At 36.8% G+C, this 22,475-nt stretch overlaps 2 protein-coding genes across 6 annotated transcripts in view; one reads left to right on the top strand and one right to left on the bottom strand.

Moving 5' to 3' along the window:
- The first annotated feature begins 6,402 nt into the window (after window positions 1-6,402).
- Window positions 6,403-22,475, top strand: part of LOC142347436 (COP9 signalosome complex subunit 6-like) — a 527,653-nt gene continuing 511,580 nt past the window's right edge. The window contains exon 1 of the mRNA XM_075398933.1: window positions 6,403-6,415. The gene's annotated coding sequence lies outside the window, so the exon portion shown is untranslated. The remainder of the gene's footprint in view (window positions 6,416-22,475) is intronic.
- LOC142336774 (uncharacterized) overlaps window positions 8,546-22,475 on the bottom strand; it is a 50,617-nt gene continuing 36,687 nt past the window's right edge. For all 5 annotated transcript variants that reach the window (XM_075385715.1, XM_075385693.1, XM_075385700.1 and 2 more), the window contains exons 7-10: window positions 17,560-17,752; window positions 16,381-16,676; window positions 14,616-14,873; window positions 8,546-9,327 (exon numbers count right to left, since the gene is read on the bottom strand). In XM_075385715.1, the coding sequence (XP_075241830.1) occupies window positions 9,274-9,327; window positions 14,616-14,873; window positions 16,381-16,676; window positions 17,560-17,752 (801 nt within the window). In that variant the 3' untranslated portion in view covers window positions 8,546-9,273. The remainder of the gene's footprint in view (window positions 9,328-14,615; window positions 14,874-16,380; window positions 16,677-17,559; window positions 17,753-22,475) is intronic.

Below are 22,475 nucleotides of genomic sequence, written 5' to 3'. Positions count from 1 at the left end.
GCTTGAAACATGGTTTTTTTGAACGTGCAATACGGAATATTAGGTATGGGAACGTTAACGCAAAATTTTCTTTGAATTTCGAATATGGTAAAAGTGTGTTTCCTTGTTAGCTGAAGACGAAGAGGATTGCGTTAATGATAATCCTAATTGGTCGAAAAGATCTCAACCGATTAATATTTTCTAAGCCATCAGCGACGACCATAAAGCTAGCCGAACGTGAATTGCAACCGTTACTCGATGCAGGAGTTTGTATTTTGCCTTCAATGCGAATTGGTTCGTTCGAGAAAGTTCTGAGTTGTGAGTTTGCATTGTCGCAAATCCAGAACGCATGTGGACTGCTATTGACAACCTGCCGCTTGAGCGATTGATTTAGAATGCTGCACGCACTCCCGGAATCCACGAGAAGTTTAGTTGAAATCTTGCCAAATTTGATTGGCATGTTCACAGGATCTATTTTTTGCCATATAATTTTTGAATGAGAGCGACCATATTGTCTTCACCGCTGCTATAGTCAGATTCGTATTGTTTTGGAGATTTGGGAAAATTTACTCAGGCAGCGTATTTACAGATCTCTTCTTAGGATTTTGTAGCTTCTAATTCTTTTGTTTTTGACAAACTTTGGCAAAAAGATTTAACAAGCCGCATTCATTCCATGTTTTGCCTTTAGCGATGCACTTATACCGATGATTTGGACGCGATTTTCCACTTATCCCGCAATTTGGAAAATAGAGAGGTGGGCAATTGCCTTGTTTGTGAAAAATTTTCGAGAGTGACCAATTCGATTAACGAGAACTAGGGGATACTGAATTGCATTTACGCTAGCCGGGATGAGGGTCTTATTATGTTGTTGTATTTGATGCTAATTACGCATCCCGAGTTTCATGTTTATTGCCAAATTCAACGCTTCTCTCGGCTCCACTGTCCGTTTAAGGAGTTCTTTATGAATCTCTGGGTCAATTAAGTTGGTGGTGAAAAAATCGCGTATCAAGGTTTGCTCCATGTTCTCAAAATCAAAATTTTCCGTCAGTTAAGCTTTCCGTAGAAGTGTTTGGTAGTTTCGCCTCCGAGTTGCTTCGTGATCAGGAAAACATGGCGGTCGAAAGTAATGTTTCGGGGTCATATGAAAGCAGCCTCTACTATTTTGCAGAATTCAGCTGTGGACAAGGCATCGATCATTATATGTGGATTTTTGCAATTCATGATTCCTATTTCTTCCACCCCGATACTCAGATAGAGTAAAGAAACTGTTTTTTGGTCAGCAAGTGGCCAGGGTTTGTCCCCGCATGATTATTCTTTGACATTGATTCTGCCAATTCATCTTCTAATGTGCGTTACGATTGTTTTGTCTCTCTCGGATTGTGTAGAAGATTGAGAAAATGCCTCTTCATAGATGGGTTTCAGTGGGAGGTCAACCATCTCTGTTTCCGGGCCGAGGAAAATTTCAGGAAAAATGTTTTCTTTTGCAGGGAGTGCCAGTTTGTATTGAACTCCCAACTTTTCCCATCTTAGTGGTGGGTCAGGTGTTGGTTTATCCCAGAAGGCGTCAATTTAAAGTGGTGTTCGCTTGTTTGCTGGCTTTGCCATGTCATACACTATTAGATTTGAGTATGCTTTTCCGGTGCAAGAGCGTTTTACTTTGCGAATTGGATTTTGCGGTACGAAATCACAGGTTGGTTTTATCACTAAACTTGCGGCGCGAAATCAAGAAGATAGAAAACAACTGAATTTGAATTGAATAAATGAAAGTATAGCTGAAGTGTGTATAAAAAAATTGTGAACGTTTGATCAGACATGTCTGATCACGAGACGGAAACAAAAGGTAAAACGAATAAAAAGAAACTCACGACAGGAAGTTTGAACAAAGTTTAGTAACAAGAAATGAATGGCCAAATAAAAGGAACTAGATAAATACAATGTATTAAATTTTACTGCACCAAATGGACAAGATAAAGATACATTCTCATGTATCACACTTTTCATAACACATCTAACAGTCATTTTAATGAGTGAGTTAATTTACCTATGATCACGCAAAAGGCCTGAAAGATTCGTCTTAACAGTGAGAAATGACGTAGGTCACACGCGCAAGTGCCGTTCGTTAGAAGAAGTCCTTCAGAAATCTTTTTCAGCTTTGCTGCGAGAAAAAAACGTAGCAAGACAAGTCTTGACACCATTCAAATTATTTTGTTTTATCAAACAGAACCTAGACCTAGAATGGACCATAAAAAATTGGGATAATCACTTAGAAATAAATCTGATCAAAAATTTGAAAAATAGCAAAGATCAATGTCAAATTGTCCCTTGTGATCAAAACCATAATCAACAAATCGAAATTTTTGCTCAAGCACCGTTTCATCATTTTATTTTGAATTTGGAGTTAAAAAAATTACGCCTAAAATACACTCGCGTTTTCGATCTACTTCCTGTTTGGGCGTGATCAAAATCATTTCTCTAATTTGACATCAAAAATCTTCCAAAAGTGTGAACAGATTCTGAGGAAAATTTCATTGCCGGAAGATTTCATTGAACAACTTGACTTCATTGTATCATTCTATTTAAAAACAACACAACCAAAAAATTCATAAATTAGAAAAATGATAGAACAGGTTCTTGGCAATTTTTCTCCAAGTTGCGAGTCCGAGAAATTTTCGATAATATTATGTCTAATATACTCAATGACCGGTCAATAGAATTGCGTATGTTAGAATAAAAAAGATTTGCTGGAAAATTGCTGCCTTTCTTTTCCATAAACCCGATTGGGATTTAAGGAATAAAATGAAGGAACCGATTTTGGTTGCAAAAAAGAAAAAGTACGAAATAACTTGATTTTATGTCGCAGTTAGACATACTCCCAATTCCTAATGAGGGATACAGAGGCTAGTACATCAGTACCAATGAGAATTAGAGGCGGTAACTAAAATTTTTAAGAACAAAGTTTAAGTAGCGGCATCTAAACTTGGGTTTCATGTGTTTATCCCGTTTCTAGTTCTATTTGCTTTTTGAATACTCTGTTGATTCTCGATCATTTTTTGAGCAACAAAATTTAAACAAAATGAGAGAAAAAATAAAATAGATTAGAAAAGTCAAAAATAATCACGCAAAATTTTCAATAAGCTATGCACTACAGTAAAGCAAAAATTTATTTTGACCAGGTAAAAAATCAGAGCCGCTACAAATGCGGGCGAAGATTCAGGAGATTATTACTAAGTACTTGACTAGCGATAAATCTCAAAAAAATATGAAAAAACCGTGTTAAAAATTTTTTATGACGAAATCTAAGAAACATGTCAACTTTTTAATATTGTTATCTATAAAAAAATGTTCTAAAAAATGTTCCTCATACAAAGAAAATGTTGAGTCTCAATAGATGTTTTCATCACACTTTAAGAAGTAGTTCCTGTTAATTCGTACAGCAACCCCGGTACTAGTAATGGTCGGGGATGGGATTTACTGGTAGCTTGCCTATCAGTTTCGCATAGATCACTTAACACGCAATTTAATTCAGTTTATTGGTTGAATGAAAGTTTAAGAAGAGCAATTGAGATCACACAGGAAGTCAACCGAAAACGTCATTCTTTCATACAAAAACCTCTTTTTGTGAAAAAGACAACACAAATGGACTCAAATAATTGCTGAGCTTTATCGAAATGACCAATAAAACAGCCCCGATAGCAAAATTGAGATATCTTATAATTTTGTTTTGATTCTTCGCCATTCTCATTGCCTTTCAGTTATGAGCTCAGACAACTTACTTAACGACTATACTTAACAAGGGCCGTTAATCCGCTGTCTCAGCATGGGAAATGCCTCGAAATCGTAAAAATGATTGATGCCTTGATAATTTTAAGCAGACATGTTTGAGAAGTCTAGCAAACTTCAGTAGCGTTGGCAGCAACCACGACGCTTCTCTAATGCTTCGCTCGACTAAATATTAGTTAAAAGAATTAATTGGTTTTTATTTGATGAACCACAAAAAAAACTAGAGAGTAGTAACATTGATAGTAAGAGTAAATAGTACTTAATATTATTATCATAGTTATGTTATATAGTAATCACAACATCAATCAATAACGAATTACATTTTGAAAATTTCTAATAAAGGAATACGTTAATTGCGCCACAGTACATTTTTACTAAATTAAGCTCAGTTTTCATATGTATAAGTTTCTCATGATTCTCACAACCGCAACAAAAATTGACCAATTTCTCACGCGGGCAACTGCCGTCGAGATTCTTCTAAAGAAACTTTTTCGTAGAGATCGTGCAATTTATATACATTATTAGAATGGACCATAAAAATTTGGGAAAATCACTTAGAAACAAATCTGATTAAAAAATTGAAAAATAGTAAAATTATAATTATCAAATTGTCCCTTGTGAACAAAACCATAATCAACAAATCGAAATTTTTGCTCAAGCACCATTTCATAACTCTATATTGAATTTGGAGTGAAAAAAATCACGCCTGAAGACTACTCGAATTTCCGATCTACTTCGTGTTTAGGCGTTATCAAAATCACTTCTCTAATTTGACATCAGAAATCTTGCAAAAGTGTGGACATCCTCAGAAAGAATTGCCTTCATTTTATCTCTATTTAAAAAAACAACCAAAAAGGCAACAAATTAGAAAAATGTTAGAACATATTCTTGGCAATTTTTCTCCAAGTTGCGATTCCGAGAAATTTTCGATAAAATTTTGTCTAATATGCTCAATTTCCAGTCAATAGAATTGCGTATGTTAGAATAAAAAAGATTTGCTGGAAAACTGATACAATTGATTTCCATAAACCCGATTGGGATTTAAGGAATAAAATGAAGAAACCGATTTTGGTTGTAAAAGAGAAAAAGTAAGAAATAACTTGAATTTCTGTCGCAGTTAGACATACTCCAAATTCCTAATGATGGATACAGAGGCTAGTAGATCAGTACCAATGAGAATTAGAGGCGGTAACTAAAATTTTTAAGAACAAAGTTTAAGTAGCGGCATCTAAACTTGGGTTTCATGTGTTTATCCAGTTTCTATTTCTGATTTGCTTTTTGAATACTTTGTTGATTCTCGATCATTTTTTCTGGGCAACACCATTTTTTCTGGGCAACAGAATAGGAGAAAAATTAAAATAGATTAGAGAAGTTAAAAATAAACACGCAAAATTTTCAAAAAACTTTGAACTAAAGTAAGGCAAAAAATTAATTTTGACCAGGTAAAAAATCAGAGCCGCTATAAATGCGGGGGAAGATTTGGGATATTATTACAAATTACTTGACTAGCGATACATCTCAAAAATTAGAAAAACCGTGTAAAAGATTTTATTGACAAAATCTAAGAAACATGTCAACTTTTTAATAATGTTCTCAATAAAAAAATGTTCTATAAAAAAATGTTCCCCATACAAAAAATGCTGAGCCTCAACAGATGTTTTCATCACACTTTAAGAAGCAGTTCCTGTTTATTCGTACAGCCACTCCGGTACACGCAAACGCACCTGAAAACACTTAACTAATTTTTTCTTTAAAAAATGCTGATTTGAGTTTCTTATTCTATAAAACCTGCACTAACAAATCTGCCCATCTTTAACTGTGTTGAAATAGTAACAAAAGCTCCTTAATCAACCCTTAAAAAAAACCTTTGAATGTGAAAAAATACTGAAAAGCAGAAAAAAGAGTAATTACAAAAAAATGGAAAGCAAAAATATAACGAAAAATAGTCAAAATTTAGACTTTTTTCTTCAACTTAAGCAGACTTCAATTGATAATCAAAAAATTAAGTGCGATGAAAGCCAACAAGATCACTTCCTTCAAATAAACAAATTATGTCGGACACTATTAATTTGGAAAACTGTAAAAAATTTCCAAAAAAATGTCCAAAACAGAGCAATCACAAAAATAGCTCAAGATTGCATGTAAAACTCTGATATGAATTAGATGTCTAAAAATGCTCCAACACAGGAAATAATTGTTGATATGGTTTAGAACACACTTTACCAAAAAACATAGTAAAACTTAGAATAAAATTGCTTCAAAAGTTTCTTCATGTGACCAAAATGTTTCCTTTGCTTAGAATTTTTTTTCACAATTTTTCTTGCTCCTCTCAAAAATCCAGTATGAACTAAAAACTACTCTCTTCTCTCTGCTTTTTAATCCGTTCAGCCGTTAGACCCTAACACTTAGTTTTTACGTGCGGCATTGAAATTTACATCCTGTTTTAAACACTTTAAAAACTCAGCGGTCAAAAAAGTTAGCGGTCCACCAATACTCGGATTTGAGCCAGAGTTCAAAGACAACGCCCCAATACAATTCAACTATTTTGAATTGTAAAAACCAAGTGCACCACAATATAGCTTTGCTCAGCTTACAGCTATAAAAAACCAAAAGTTCCAGAAAGCATCTTAAACATTTACATTAAAACTTATTAAATTTTTCCTTGAAAAAAATAGCGAGGATTGCCGGAATAGCTGCGAAAGAAAAGACCTGCGTGCCGTATAGTAGAGATAGGAACAGATCTAATTTGAAAAAAAATTGATGCCTCTCAAAATTTAGGTAAAAAAAATTGAGCGCTAAATTAATAAAACTTTATACTAAATTAATAAATCCCGCAGAACCCTCTTATTAGGGACCTTTAATGTACATAGGAGTTCCTTTGACCTTAAACAAATTCAAATTGAACTTAAGTTTTAAAGTGCAAAATCCATTTTATTGAGTGAGGTAGGTCACGTATCATCAAAATCTAATCACGCAAAAAACTTTTGCTAAAGAGAGTGAAAAATGACGTCACACGCGCAACCGCCGTTAGTGAGCGGAAGCAATTCAGAAACTTTGACTTTTTCAGCTTCGCTGTGTGAACGAATGTCAAACGAAAAAGAGCGTCACACGACGAAACAAAAAAACATAACCGACTAAACGTCGGAGGAACTGCTCTTGAACGACTAGTGGGAGCTCTAATCAATTGTAGCCAACTTCAGTCGGTGGGGGGGGGGGGGGGGAGGGGAGGGTGTGCTTAAATGGGACTAAAAAGGTCTATAGTGGGCTTCTAATAACCACATTAGAGGTTAACATATACCACTATTAAGATTTAGAGTAAAAAATGACACCAGTTTCGGCGCACTTTTCATTTGACTTTTAGTATTAAATTGCCGCCAATTGAGTTCAAGTGCTTGAAATTGTGATTGAGAGAGAATTTTAGATCACGCGAAATGCCAAAAGTCAAGGGCTTAAAAGTCACTCGAAAAGTCCAAATTGTCAAGCGAAAATTTTGCATAAAAAACATAGCCGGTAGAATACCGGAAACGACTCGAATCGTCGTGCATTATAATCTCTAACCTAACCTTACCGAAATCAGAACATCAAAATAGACAAGAGAAAAAAGTAGCCCAAAAAAAACCACATTAATGTGTTTTAAAAACGCCGACAACTTTTTAGGTGGGGGGAGGGAGGAACTAGGTGTGGTGGGTAGGTAGATAGGTTGGGGAGGTGGGGGTAGTTAGGTGAAGGGAGGGGGTAGTTTGAGGGGTAGGGGTAGGTGCGGTTAAGTTGGGGCGGGAGGTAGGTAGGTGGTGGGGGGTAGGTAGGCGGGGGAGTAGATAAGTGGGGGGGGGGGGAGTAGATAAGTGGGGGGGGGGAGTAGATAAGTGTGTGTGTGTGTGGGGGGGGGGGCAGATAAGTGGCGGGGGGGGGGGGGGGAGGGTGTGCGGTGTAGTTTAGATAATTAGGGGTGACTTGTATAGGAACGAAAAATCTCAAAATGACCTCTTCTTCTTGTAATAAATGGTTTCCAATTGAAATCGCGCTTTTTTCTTCCTGATTCATTCAGAATATCTCGTTTTTTTGCTGTTAGCGACAGTGCTGGTAAAGTGGCAGCATACTCAAACTGTTTCTTAGACTAAAATTTGAGCAATTCTAATGCAGGTAACATCAGTTCGTTTCAATCAATTTTCATCTAAGTTAGCGATAACAAAGACACTTCAATACTCTTCTTCACATTCTAAATCCGAATTTTTTACATTTGGAAAAAGTAGGAGCCGGCTAGGAAATCAACCGAATCGTTCTAACACCGGTCGGTGATGGGATCTACTGGTAGCTCGCTTAGCAGTTTCGCATAGATCACTTAACTCGCAATTTGTTTCAGCTTATTGGTTGAAAGCTTAATGAGGACAATTGAGATCACACAGAAACCCAATCGAAAACGGTAATCTTTCATACAAAAAATTCCTTTTGTCAAATAGACAACACAACAGGACTGCAATAATTGCTGAGCTTTATCGAAATGTCTACTTAAGCAGCCCCGATAGAAAAATTCAGATATCTTATAATATTGTTTTGATTCTTCGCCATTCTCATTGCATTTCAGTTATGAGCTCAGACAACTTACTTAACGACTATACTTAACAAGGGCCGTTAAACAGCTGTCTCAGCATGGGAAATGCCTCGAAATCGTAAATATGATTGATGCCTTGATAATTTTAAGTAGACATGTTTGAGAAGTCTTAGCATACTTCAGGAGCGCTGGCAGCAACAACGACGCCTCTCTAATGCTTCGCTCGACTAAATATTAGTTAAAAGAATTAATTGGAATTTATTTGATGGACCACAACAAAAGACTAGAGAGTAGTAACATTGACAGTAAGAGTAAATAGTACTTAATATTATCATCATAGTTATGTTATATAGTAATCACAACATCAATCAATAACGAATTACATTTTGAAAATTTCTAATGAAGGAATACGTTAATTGCGCCACAGTACATTTATACTACATTAAGCTCAGTTTTGATATGTATAAGTTTCTCATGATTCTCACGACCGCAACAAAAATTGACCAATTTCTCACGCGGGCAACTGCCGTCGAGATTCTTCTTAAGAAACTTTTTCGTAGAGATCGTGCAATTTATATACATCATTAGAGGTTAAACTAAGTTTTGAATCAATGGCTCACTTTCTTCGCCAATGTTCCGAGTCAGTTTGAACAGAAAGATTATAGCGCCTTGCGTGTGAGTTAAATTGTTTCCAACGATTGCAAATCATTGGTTCTTTGTATCTGCGTCAATCAGAACACCTCACTGTTTGCTTTTAGCGACAGTGCCGGTAGAAAACGGCAACAGACTCAAACTGCTGTGTAGACTGATATAACTGGATCAAAATTATACTGCCTCTGTTGCAGGTAATTGAGTTAGTCAATAGTCGAAACTGATTGGGCTGATTGCAGTAGGCGCTTAATTTGATCACAGTGATCAATTGATCATTGTTCCCTACGTCCATACTACAGCAGTGAACTATTCTACCGCCCTTGAGATCCAAAGCAGTCTACATAATGCCTCTCCCAGGCCTTCACCTGTAAACAAAAACAAATCCATTGACCACGTCTAGAAATTGCTCCAAAGAACGACTTGATCAACTTTCAAAGAATGCAAAAACAGTCAGAAAAAATTAACTAGTGTCATAACACAGGAGGCTCCTTATTGGCTAAATTATCAAACTATTAAGGTAAAGGTATTAAGGTAGAGTAGTTCGAAAAAATTCAAATGGACATCGCCTCATTAGCGCCAAAATTGGAAGCTTCGACAGAGATTAAATTTGATCCTAATTTAAGCCAACTTTGTCATCTGAAGTTAATTTAGTTCCTCCTCTTTTCAACCGAAATTGTTCACAACACAAGTCACACACTAGCATCAAATACAGAAAAGACCTCTATTGTAGCAAAATCTTTACATAAAAACACCAGAGAAATTGACATATGATCGAAGTAAATTGTCCGTTCTAATTCACGAAAACTTGCGATCAAGTTTTCGTGAATTAGTAGATTTTTCGTGACTTGTATAGGAACGAAAAATCTCAAAATGACCTCTTCTTCTTGTAATAAATGGTTTCCAATTGAAATCGCGCTTTTTTCTTCCTGATTCATTCAGAATATCTCGTTTTTTTGCTGTTAGCGACAGTGCTGGTAAAGTGGCAGCATACTCAAACTGTTTCTTAGACTAAAATTTGAGCAATTCTAATGCAGGTAACATCAGTTCGTTTCAATCAATTTTCATCTAAGTTAGCGATAACAAAGACACTTCAATACTCTTCTTCACATTCTAAATCCGAATTTTTTACATTTGGAAAAAGTAGGAGCCGGCTAGGAAATCAACCGAATCGTTCTAACACCGGTCGGTGATGGGATCTACTGGTAGCTCGCTTAGCAGTTTCGCATAGATCACTTAACTCGCAATTTGTTTCAGCTTATTGGTTGAAAGCTTAATGAGGACAATTGAGATCACACAGAAACCCAATCGAAAACGGTAATCTTTCATACAAAAAATTCCTTTTGTCAAATAGACAACACAACAGGACTGCAATAATTGCTGAGCTTTATCGAAATGTCTACTTAAGCAGCCCCGATAGAAAAATTCAGATATCTTATAATATTGTTTTGATTCTTCGCCATTCTCATTGCATTTCAGTTATGAGCTCAGACAACTTACTTAACGACTATACTTAACAAGGGCCGTTAAACAGCTGTCTCAGCATGGGAAATGCCTCGAAATCGTAAATATGATTGATGCCTTGATAATTTTAAGTAGACATGTTTGAGAAGTCTTAGCATACTTCAGGAGCGCTGGCAGCAACAACGACGCCTCTCTAATGCTTCGCTCGACTAAATATTAGTTAAAAGAATTAATTGGAATTTATTTGATGGACCACAACAAAAGACTAGAGAGTAGTAACATTGACAGTAAGAGTAAATAGTACTTAATATTATCATCATAGTTATGTTGTATAGTAATCACACAAATCCATTGACCACGTCTAGAAATTGCTCCAAAGAACGACTTGATCAACTTTCAAAGAATGCAAAAACAGTCAGAAAAAATTAACTAGTGTCATAACACAGGAGGCTCCTTATTGGCTAAATTATCAAACTATTAAGGTAAAGGTAATTGGAAATATGTGATAGCAAATTTAGTTGTTACATCGCAATTAACTTCATTTTACGTCAGAAAAGAAACGGAGACAGAGTTCAGTCACGCACATTTATGAAAAATCGCTTGAACAAATTTCAAAGATTAAAATCAGTCAGCCAAAAAATTGTTCATTAAACTACTGAGTAAATGGAGCTGCATAATTGAACAAAACCAAAGTTACAACTCGTGTAAAATTGTGTACTATAAACATCAATTCAGACATTAGCCATGTGGACTTTTATCTTTTGCACTTATTTTTAAGTACAAAATATAGGACGTTTTTCGGCGCTTTCTTTCTCTTCGAACTACTCTAGTACAATCAAGAGTAATCGATTTTAAAGCCCTCAATGAACTGCGCAAAATCGTACAGCACGAGAGAAAACTCAATTCTATTAATTTGAGTTCACTTAACGGGAAAGTCATAGAAAATATCTCAGCTACGTTGAGTTAGTTTTTACAACAAATGTCTACTATTTTTGAACGATATCCCTTTCTTAACCAAATACATTTTTAAAAAAATCAAGAACAAATGGGACCACATGTGAAAGAGAACCAATTAGGGTGAAAAGGCCCTGAGAATTGTTAATGTATAATAATGTTTTCAGCATTACCAAGGTCAAAATAATCGGTTGAGGGATTATCAGATATCAAAAAAAGGACAATGAGTTTCGAAATGATATGGATGACGCTCGTGGAAATAATAGTAGCGCGTCGCAACAACTCAAAAAGCTTTACTTCTAGTCTTCTGTTCACAGTACTCAAATGACAAATGACACTCAATGCACCCTGAAACGAGTTTTTTCGAGTACTTTGATGCTGATTGCGATCGGATACCCAATCTCTTAACGTAACAATCTAACTAAGATTAAAATCTTGCTTAATTCGATTAAAATTTTCGTCGAATTAAAAAAAACTGTGGAAGCATTAGTGCAGTAGCTAGACGCACCATTTTAAACTTGCGATCAACTTCATGAAAATTGATCATTTGTGTAAGACGACAGTACTTCGTCATTTCCCCTTTGTCATTACCACTCTAAATCAGACACGGTTCACTGAAGTGGTAACAAGGGTGCGTGCGTGGCAATGGCGCTGAAAGTAGCAGTGATGCTGCCACTAATTCTAATCAATGATGAAATCAGATCCTGATCGTGTCAACTGCTAATTGGTTTCAAATGCAACGTGAGCTTCCCCATCCGATTCTCATCCTATTTCCCCCTCCCAACTTCCTAGTTTCCTCCTCCAATTTCCGCAAAATGGACATCGCCTCATTAGCGCCAAAATTGGAAGCTTCGACAGAGATTAAATTTGATCCTAATTTAAGCCAACTTTGTCATCTGAAGTTAATTTAGTTCCTCCTCTTTTCAACCGAAATTGTTCACAACACAAGTCACACACTAGCATCAAATACAGAAAAGACCTCTATTGTAGCAAAATCTTTACATAAAAACACCAGAGAAATTGACATATGATCGAAGTAAATTGTCCGTTCTAATTCACGAAAATATTAAATTTCATTTGCACAATAACTGACTTATGAATGTGTTCAAAAGTATAATCCTGAAAAATATCGATTTCGCTTGATAAACAGATCCTTTTTACACTAGACTTGATCAACAGATCGGAGTAAAAAAGGCAACGACGAGAAAAGGTTATCTGCAGCGCTGTCAAAAAAAACATACCCGGCAGATTGCCGGAAAATAGCCGCCGCTGATTCCAATAAGCATGATTGGGATTGAAAGCATAGATATTGAAAAAAAAAGATTTTTGTACAAAAACATTTTTTAAGTCCGATTTATTTTGATGGCATTTCGTAGTTGAACATACTTCTGTTTCTCAGAGAGAGGCTACAGGGGCTACTATCAATACCAATAAGCATTAGAGATGGTACCTAAGACTTATAGGAACGAAGTTCAAATAGCGGGCATCTAAAATTGGGCTTTAATTTTTTATACTGACTCTGTTCATTTTGAATTGCTTTGCTGAGCAACTGATGTTCAAAATCACTTTTAGCAGAATGGGAGAAGAGAGAAACTAGCCTAGAGAAGTCAAAAAGATTTCACGCAATATGTTGAAAAAGCGGCAAAATGAGGTAAAGCGAAACTTTTTGTTCGACGAAGTAAAAAATAGGAGCGCTATAATAGCCAGCTGAGAAGATGAGGGCGGCTATTAATAATCAATGATCTTAAACCTATTCGGATTATTACCAGAAAATAGCTGCGATTGTTTCCCATGACCATGATTGCGATTGAAACGGTAAGAACACAAAATGAAATAAAAGTAATCAGAACTCCTGCTTCATAATGAGAGGATACAGGGAGTAGTACAAAGAACCATTAGCATTAGACCTGGTAGCTAAGATGAATTGAAAAATAGTTCAAGTAACTGGCATCTAAAACTGGCCTTCATGGATTTATTTCATCTGTTTTCATTTTTGAATGTTCACTATGCTGATTTTCGACCACTTTGCTGATCAGCTGCTGTTTAAAAGCACTTTGAACAAATGAGCGAAGAATGAAGCAAGCCCAAAGAAGTCAAAAATATTTCACGCAAAAAAATGAAAAGGCGACAAAAATGGTAAATGCGAAACAACAATCTATTTGACGTCGTAAAAAATCAAAACAGGAGCGCAATAATAAACATACCCGGCAGATTGCCGGAAAATAGCCGCCGCTGATTCCAATAAGCATGATTGGGATTGAAAGCATAGATATTGAAAAAAAAAGATTTTTGTACAAAAACATTTTTTAAGTCCGATTTATTTTGATGGCATTTCGTAGTTGAACATACTTCTGTTTCTCAGAGAGAGGCTACAGGGGCTACTATCAACACCAATAAGCATTAGAGGGTGTAACTAAGACTTATAGGAACGACGTTCAAATAGCGGGCATCTAAAATTGGGCTTTATGGGTTTATCCCGTCTCTATTTCTGACTTCAATTTTTTATACCGACTCTGTTCATTTTGAATTGCTTTGCTTAGCAACTGATGTTCAAATTCACTTTTAGCAGAATGAGAGCAGAGAGAAACTAGCCTAGAGAAGTCAAAAAGATTTCACGCAAAATTTCGAAAAAGCGGCAAATTGGTAAAGCGAAAAAAAGTTTGACGAAGTAAAAAAAAAATACGAGCGCAATAATAGCCGTCTGAGAAGATGAGGGCGGCTATTAATAAACATAACCGACTAAACGTCAGAAGAATTGCTCTCGAACGACTAGTGGGAGCTCTAATCAATTGCAGCCTGCTTCAGTCAGGGTGGAGAGAGGGGGAGCCTAAATGGGACTAAGAAGTTAAATAGTGGGCTTCAAATAACCACAATAGAGGTAAACATATACCACTATTAAGATTTAAAGTAAAAAATGACACCAGTTTCGGTGCACTTTTCAGGTGACTTTTAGTATAAAATTGCCGCCAATTGAGTTCAGCTGCTTGCAATTGTGATTGAGAGAGAATTTTAGATCACATGAAACGCAAAAAGTCAAGGGCGTAAAAGTCACTCGAAAAGTCAAAATTGTCAAGCGAAATTTTTGCATTAGAAAAAAGACACACACGTTTACAATAATTGCTATGAACTTTGTTAAAGAGCAATTAACCGGCTGGTGCGATTATTATCAACAAACTATTGCCATAACTAGAACTGTTTGATTTAATTCTAGGAGAAATATCAGGTGTATACTACATACTTGGCAGTCTTGGCTGCAGTACCAGATCTTTCTGCAGCCAGAGCACAAGTAGATGGCCTCTCCACCACAGTTAGCACACTGGCTCCCATTTGGCTTTGAGTGCAAACTCCCAGCTGCTCCAGCACTAGCACCTGGCTGGCTCCCAGCTCCACCAGCACTTGTAGGGTCCGGAACTCCTCCCACTGCATCACCTACCGGGCCTCCTCTAAGCTGACGCGAGATAGGAGAGTGGTTGCTGCCTGCACCACTGCCATCAACCTATAAGTCAATCACAAAATTACTACAAGAACACATACAAGCATCTTCCATAAATTGATAAATTGCTCCGAAGCAGGATAACAACAATCACCCGAATAAACTAAGTAGCATACAAGGGTCTTTCCCATTATAGCCTCCCAGCTTAGTGGCCAGATAACCCATAGCCCCCCATCATGGTAAATATACCATAATGGGGGGGGGGGCTATACTTTCATGGGGGGTATAATGGGAAAGACCCGCATACAAAAGTAACCTACTTCGCCGATCATTAACAGGTCCCAATGAACTTTGTCAAGTGCTCACCTCAGAATTTTTTGATCGATGCCATATTCTTTAGACCCACTGACACGAAATATTATACCCACCGACTGAAAGCGTCATAAATAGATAAATCCTAGTTGGAAGCATTGGACGTTTTTTATTGGAAACGCATTTTAATCAGAACTCATTTACTATGGGTAACGATTTAAGAATATTACCACACACGTCTGATCGCCATCGAGAAGTTAAACTCCGAGGCACGTCGAGCACTTGAAACCTAACCGACTGACGTCGGGCGAATTGCTATCAAACGACAGGCGTTAAGAGGTAGCTGGGTTTTAGGGATGCTAGCAGCGCGGAGGGGATGACTGAGGGGAGGGGGGCGGGGGGGGGGTAGGGGGTGGCAAACTTTAAGATTCAGAACCGCCCTTCACACCATGAAATTGTCTCCTCAAAACAGTTTTGGAGAATCGCATATTTAGAGACTAGTAAGGCGCAGGGCTCTAATAGAGCTGCTCAGCCACTTAATGCTCTCCGGGCTTTACCCCTTTATCCCGTTTTTGAGGACGAGAAGTTAAAAGGGTCAGACAAAAAATCGCTTAAAACGTTTGTTAAGGTTTTTAATCAACTCTCGTAGCCATTACAACATAACTTACGCCACATTGCAACTGATGAGACGGTCTTTTCTTGCCAGTATTCATATGGCAACAGTGGTAAGAAGAAGAGAGTGGTGGAAAAGGTAGTCTAATACGGAAGCGGAATTTCGCCACTTTCAAATTTTTGTACAATTTATTGGGCGCAAACAAGTTATTTCATCGGTAAGTTCTGCAACTGCTTTTTATCGCATTACCGCTGCGCTCTCGAAGTTGTTCAACAACTCGTCTTCGCCTTAGAGTTTGATAACTTCTCGACGGCAATAACAACCGTGTGGCCATAGTCATTCAAATATTTGATCTCCTCCATTAATGACTCGCGTACGCTACATGTACTAGTTACTAGATGCGTGTCATTGTACAGCCAAAAACTGCGCTAATATAGCACGTTGGCTTCTGGTTGCATCTACTATGCATGACAAAAAAATGGCATCAATTCACGTGTCGAATGTTGCGCAACAAAGTGTTATGTCATATATTTTGTCAAAGTGTTTAATGGGATAGCATTAATATCTGAGGCATCTTAATTGATATTCATTTGCCATATTTGATTTTGTTAACATTGTTGTTCATAGCACTCAATTTGGACTAACAGCGTGACCAGCAGCTGTTGCTCCCAGTCCAAACGGCGCATGATGGTTGGAAGCCAAGCTGGACGCGTGGTGATTGGGTACGACTGAGGGGTTGTTCCCCCCAGCAGCCGAGGGGTGGGGAGCCGTCAGAGTGGGGCCCCCTAGACCAGTGCCACTCTGGGCAGCCTGCTGCTGTCTCTGCTGGTTGTAGTGGTGAGCAGCTGCGGCATTGATGGCAGCAGCCGCCGAGGGAGGCATTGTTGGATGGTGCTGAAGTGCGGCCGCATTTATAGCCGCGACCGCTTTACGTTGTGACTCTAAAGCAGTGCAAAAAGCTCAAATATATTTGCCCATTTGGATGATCAATAAGTAACAGATGGATGATTTTTTCTCATTAAAAATAACCAGCAAACTTGTGATAAAAACAAAATTTCTCATTTAATGAAGAGTATAACTACAATCCCAATTCAAAAATGAACCCAATTTTGGCGCATTATTTTAAAATTTGACTTGTACATTACACAAAAGGGTACGCTTTTCGAGCACTGATGATTGCTTTATGTTACTATTAAATTAATCGCCAATTTAATTAGTTGCCGAGCAAAAACTGCCGAGAAAAATCCATTGATATATATTTCCATAGCTGCTCAATTTTTATTATAATTCCATACAATATAAATGTAGTTCGTATAATTACAAAAGTGGTCTATTTAAATCCTTTCCAAGCAATATCGAATAGACAAGATTAGATTTAGCACTACCCAATGAAGCTTCCAGATTACTTCTTTCAAATGAGTTGACAATTCCAGTTTTACAGATGACAAGAATCAATATTGTCTCAGTCCTGCTGTTATTCATAATTGAGATATTCTTATTTACACTAATTACTAAAGATACCCTGCCTATTTTTTTTTAAATGCCATTTAAACTGTCTGCTCCAAAAGTGGATTTGGGAAAAAGCAAGGTGTTTTTCCTGGTTTATTTTTAACAGAAAAAAAACGACTTATAGCATTCTAGTTACAATTCCTGATTAAGATGGCTACGAGTGGACTAAGTGCCACAGAAATCTCGTATTTTTGTTGAAGTATAGAGACTGATGAAAATTTTCCAATGAGAACTACGGGTTATTAAACTATCCGGAGTTAATTTTAAACTTCGAACACAACTATTATTATGTTGAGGAATATTCAAGATGCATACCGTGGTGGAATGCGAGAATCGCGGCAGCAGTAGGGTCAGTGGGGGGTTGGGCAGGATTGGATGCTGCGACTGGGGGTGCTCCAGGGGGAGGTGGCGCATGTCCGGCAGCTGCTGCTCCACTCAAGTGCGGGGGCGGAGGGGGAGGCCCACCAAAACGTCCAAGAGCGGCTGCTGCCGCTGCTGAATGGTGAAGCTAAAACAACAATCAACAAACTGAAGAAGCTATTTTTCAATCTAGAAAAGCCCTAATTTTAAATAAGGACTTTGAGGGAAAAAAATTGAAACAGTTCAGGACAAACTTAGCAAATTAACTTTCAAGATGTGAAACCATATCTGAGCGGATGTCGGCATGCAATTAATAGAGAACCTCTCTTATTTATTTTATTGCAAAGATTTTCCTGTTCTAAGGATACTTTTGTTGGCTTGAGAGGTTTACTTTTCCTCCCAATGTCAACACGACCGCAGTTGACTTTCAGAATGCGTTGAGGAGTGCATACCGACCTCTGCTGGTGTTTATTGTTTAATTCAAGTTCTCAAAAATAGCCTCTGTTTGAGGACAATTCAATATTAATTAGAAGGCGGACAGGTGCACTAATGGCACGTTGATTGGACTTAATCACACACCTGCTCCCAGTTCATCAACTGTCCATTAGAGAGTAATAAAGGCAGGACAAATTTGGGAGCAGAATCGGTCAGAGGAAGGAGGCTCTCATTAGCTTAACACTATTTTGGGATCCTCTTTTGCCCAGAGGACAAAAAGTGGCCACCACTATCAAAAGGTCGAAACAGGTCCGCGTCCGAACACGTGTTCAATAAAGACTCCTCAGTCTTAGTTTTGAAAAATTATATACAAGATACACTAAATGAAAGCTGATACTTAAAGAAACGCATAGCACATCCGCAAACTCTTATGAACGAACTCTGTATTAAGCACAGAATCACAACGAACGCACTCAACGTTACTAGTGGCTTTGCAATTACAACTCTTTTGTTTCAGTAATCAACTTTCAAAAATTCTTTTAGAACAAAAAGCATGTGTGCGCACGGTTGCTTCCAAATAAGTGGTTATCAAAGCAATATCTAAATTTCTAATCCGTTTAATATAAATCTTCAGCCTCTTAAGGTCGAGGAACAACCCGGAGCTGAGTTGATAGCTGTGCTTACAGCTAGTTCTGACTCCATGTGACGCAACATGCATGGCAATGAAGAGAGGCCAGAATGGCTGTTGAGCACTATTGTGGTGACGGCAGCACACCGGATTCAAGTTGCACACGTGTGCATAGACAACAAGTACACTTCTCAGTTCAAAGTGTGAACAAGCATCGCAAACAGCGCACAGCTTTCAAAAGAGCATCCGTGCACACTCTCAATTTTTGGTAGCTAACCAGATCAACTAAGGGTGAACATAAAAAGATAGCAGGACAAGACAATCCAATTATAGAATGGAAACAGCAACTAAGGCAGCAGCTTGCCTCAAAGGCTCCTATAGCTTATGATATCCCTGAAAATTAATTTATGAGAGCAAATATCGGAATCTATTAAAAGTTACTTAGCTCATGTTATCATATTCCTTGTGTAAATATTATGACAAGTGACGACTAACAAGGCGAACGAGCCAATTATCTAGTTGAGCTAGATATCAATTTAACCTACATCTAACGCACACAATTTTTCCGACAATTTTATTAAATTGTTGGTTTTTAAAAATAAACAAACCGACCAACGTCTGACGAATTGCTCTCGAACGACACACGGCGCAATTTAATTCAGAGGGAGTTCTTTGGAAGTTTTTATCATCTTTTCAACTGAACTCTGAAAATCGGCTTTATATTAGCAAATTTTCTTTGGAATGTCAGCAATTGCAATCAAACAAAAACTCAGAAATCAAGCATGAAAAAGTCACTTGAGAGAGAAGAATGTTCTAGAGCAAAAGGTCAAGCAAAAATTTTGCATAAAAAGTTTGTTTGAGAGCAATTAAAAACAGACTCATTATATCATAGACGAAACAAAACATTAACAAAGAGGTACATCAGATATTGCCGTAACTTAAGACTTAAAACCTGAGTGCTGTTACAAAAACCCAGGAAAATAATTTCGCTCTAACTCTCCAAAAAATGAGGGCTAGGAACTTTATACTAGGCCTATTGTTTTTACTGAATCTACAAACAAAAAAGTATCATATCTAAGTATCACTCCATTCAAACGCCTATCATTCGGGCGATCTCCTTTTTCTTAATCCAAAAAGTTTGGATTGTGTTGAGAAGCTGTATCTTTTTGAAGGTCTAATTAAATTTTCGAATTACGATGACAATAAAATGTCAAATTGGAGTTCTGATTTATCATGAATATGTAGTAGTAAGTGAAGCGAAAAACGAAAAGTTCAGTAGCAAACAGTGCGCAAATTTTTAAGGGGCAAACTACATTAAAGGAGTTAGAAATTCATATTATAGCAAAACTGGTTTGAGATATTATTAAAGTGTAGTAGTAAATTAACCCAAAAGTGTTGCTGATACTTTTTTTATGAAATTAACAATATTTGTTCTGATGACATATGAAGAGCCTTTGAGTTTTGTAGGTTTTTGTTGTCTTGTTCCATAATCTCAATAATGGCCCATTTCATCGGCTTCTTAAAAGGTATAACAAATCGTTTGTTCAAAGTTCACGCAGTTAATGAAAATAAAAAATTTTGTTTTTTTTTTAAGCTTTGCATGCTACTATTTTTTGTCATGTTGTCACTTTGTCTTTATCAATGCATGTCCCATCGGTTTTTTATTGAATCTTAGGTGAATCCAATTATAAGTTTTCGTTTTTTACGTCAAAACTTTTCACGATCTTGACAATTCGTTTTCATCAATCAATTTTTGAGTTTTCAGCTATTTCTGTTCCTTTGGTTGTCTTGAATCATGCCTGCAATTGCTCTTGGTTTTTTCACTTGGTCCCTTGGTGTTATTAATTAAAAATTACCGTCTTTTAATGGTGGATAAATAGATGTTTTAATATATAATGGCATAATCTACTGTCTTTCGAACCAAGTACTGAAGTTTGTTCCAATAGAAATTTTCTACAATGGTGTGTTCTTTCGCAAGATACTTAGTATCGGTTCCCTAACCTTTTGTTCCTGAAGTTTTGGCAGAAACATCACTGTCGTGAAAATATGAAGAGTTAGATTTTTCATTTTACTCGCTTGCTTGTCACTTGTTAACTAACGAGCGCTGTTCTTCAAATGAAGCTTATGGTCAGATCCTAATACTTAAGATTGTAATTTAAGACACAATGCTCCGATCTTATGGTGCTTTATCTTTCGTTGAAGTTTTTCGTTTTAAAAAAGTCACGATTTTTACGTTTCAATTCTGAATAAACATAGTCGGGCAAATTGCCCAAAAATTTGAGAATAAAACAGAAAAACAAAAAAGAAGAGATAGAAATTGACCGAATTTTTTGGTTTTAATTTCAGTATCAAAAGTGATCTAATTTGGCGTCCAGTTTTAGTTAGACTCTTAAAATACATTTAATTCAGCTTCTAAACTGAAAGCTATTAAGCTTAATACGAATGGCAGCCAGACATCGCTTTAATGAACTTTGATAAACTAATGCATTATGATTAAATGACCGGGCTTTATAGGTTGATCCCGCTTATTTTGATTTTGCTCTTTTGACTTTGACCTTATTCACTACATAACGTAATTCAATATGTGAAAGAATTTTAAATCCATTCAGTTGAAACAGAGAGTGAAGTAAATCAGAAGTCAAGCGTGAAAATCGTGACTTATGTAAAACAAAAAACGTGATCAAAAGTTAAAGTCAAAAATTATAAAAAAAACATAGGACAAGTCTTGAAATACACTTAGTTGGAACAAAGTTAGAGGAGCACCAGTCTAAAACACTAGGCGTGATGGATTTTTAGCGTTTCTGATTTTGAATTCGTTTTTCGATATTTCCTCTGTTGATACTAGATTACGTTGTTGAGTAACGTAACTTCTGAAAAAAACACTGACCCAAATAAGCAGGCAGCAAAAATAGCTTGGTCAAGTCAAAAATGTAGCGCGAAACAAATTATTGTTAGACGCAGTTTGGCCCACAGAAACAGCTGACTGAAAGGATGACGCGGTTGTTCAAGATTGACACATAGCCGGCAAATTGCCGGAAAATAGCCTCCGTTGACCCGCTTGACGCACATTGGGATTGAAACAGAAAAAGAAAAAATTAAAAGAAATTGACAGAATTTTTCCAAGTGTCAAAGTGTTCTTATTTGGTGTGTAAATTCTGCATATTCGGTTACATTCCAAAATTACACAAAATTTAGCTTGTAAACAAGGCTTTTAAGCATAATACTGATGCCAGCTAGCAATCGCTTTAATAACTTTGATAACGTAATGCATTATGACTCAATGACCGGGCCTTATATGTTTATCCAGTTTCTTTTGATTTTGCCCTTTTGACTTTGACCGTATTGACTACATTGAGTAATTCAATACGTGAGAGAATTTAAAATCCATTCAGTTGAAACAGTGAGCGAATTAAGTCAGAAGCTCAAGCGGGAAAATTGTGACTTATTTAAAACGAAAAACGTGATCAAAAGGTAAAGCGAATTAGAAAAAAAGGAGAGCGCCAAAATAATAGCCGTTGAGAGGCTGATAATTTAAATACCACATTGTATTTCAAATGAATGGTTTACAGAACTCATTAAACAATTTACGCAAACAAGGAGGCTAGCTATTAATGCAATTTTGTCAAGTAAAAAAACTATCAAGTCAACAATTAAATTCATTAAACATACCCGGCAGATTGCCGGAAAATAGCCGCCTTTGATTCCAATAAGCATGATTGGGATTGAACGAATAGAATATATTGAAAAAAAAAAGATTTTTGTACAAAAATATTTTTTAAGTCCGATTTATTTTGATGGCATTTCGTAG

This window comes from Convolutriloba macropyga, chromosome 1, assembly GCF_964194025.1.
Source record: "Convolutriloba macropyga chromosome 1, txConMacr16.3, whole genome shotgun sequence".
NCBI lineage: Eukaryota > Metazoa > Xenacoelomorpha > Acoela > Convolutidae > Convolutriloba > Convolutriloba macropyga.
This window is presented reverse-complemented; position numbering and strand designations above follow the sequence as displayed.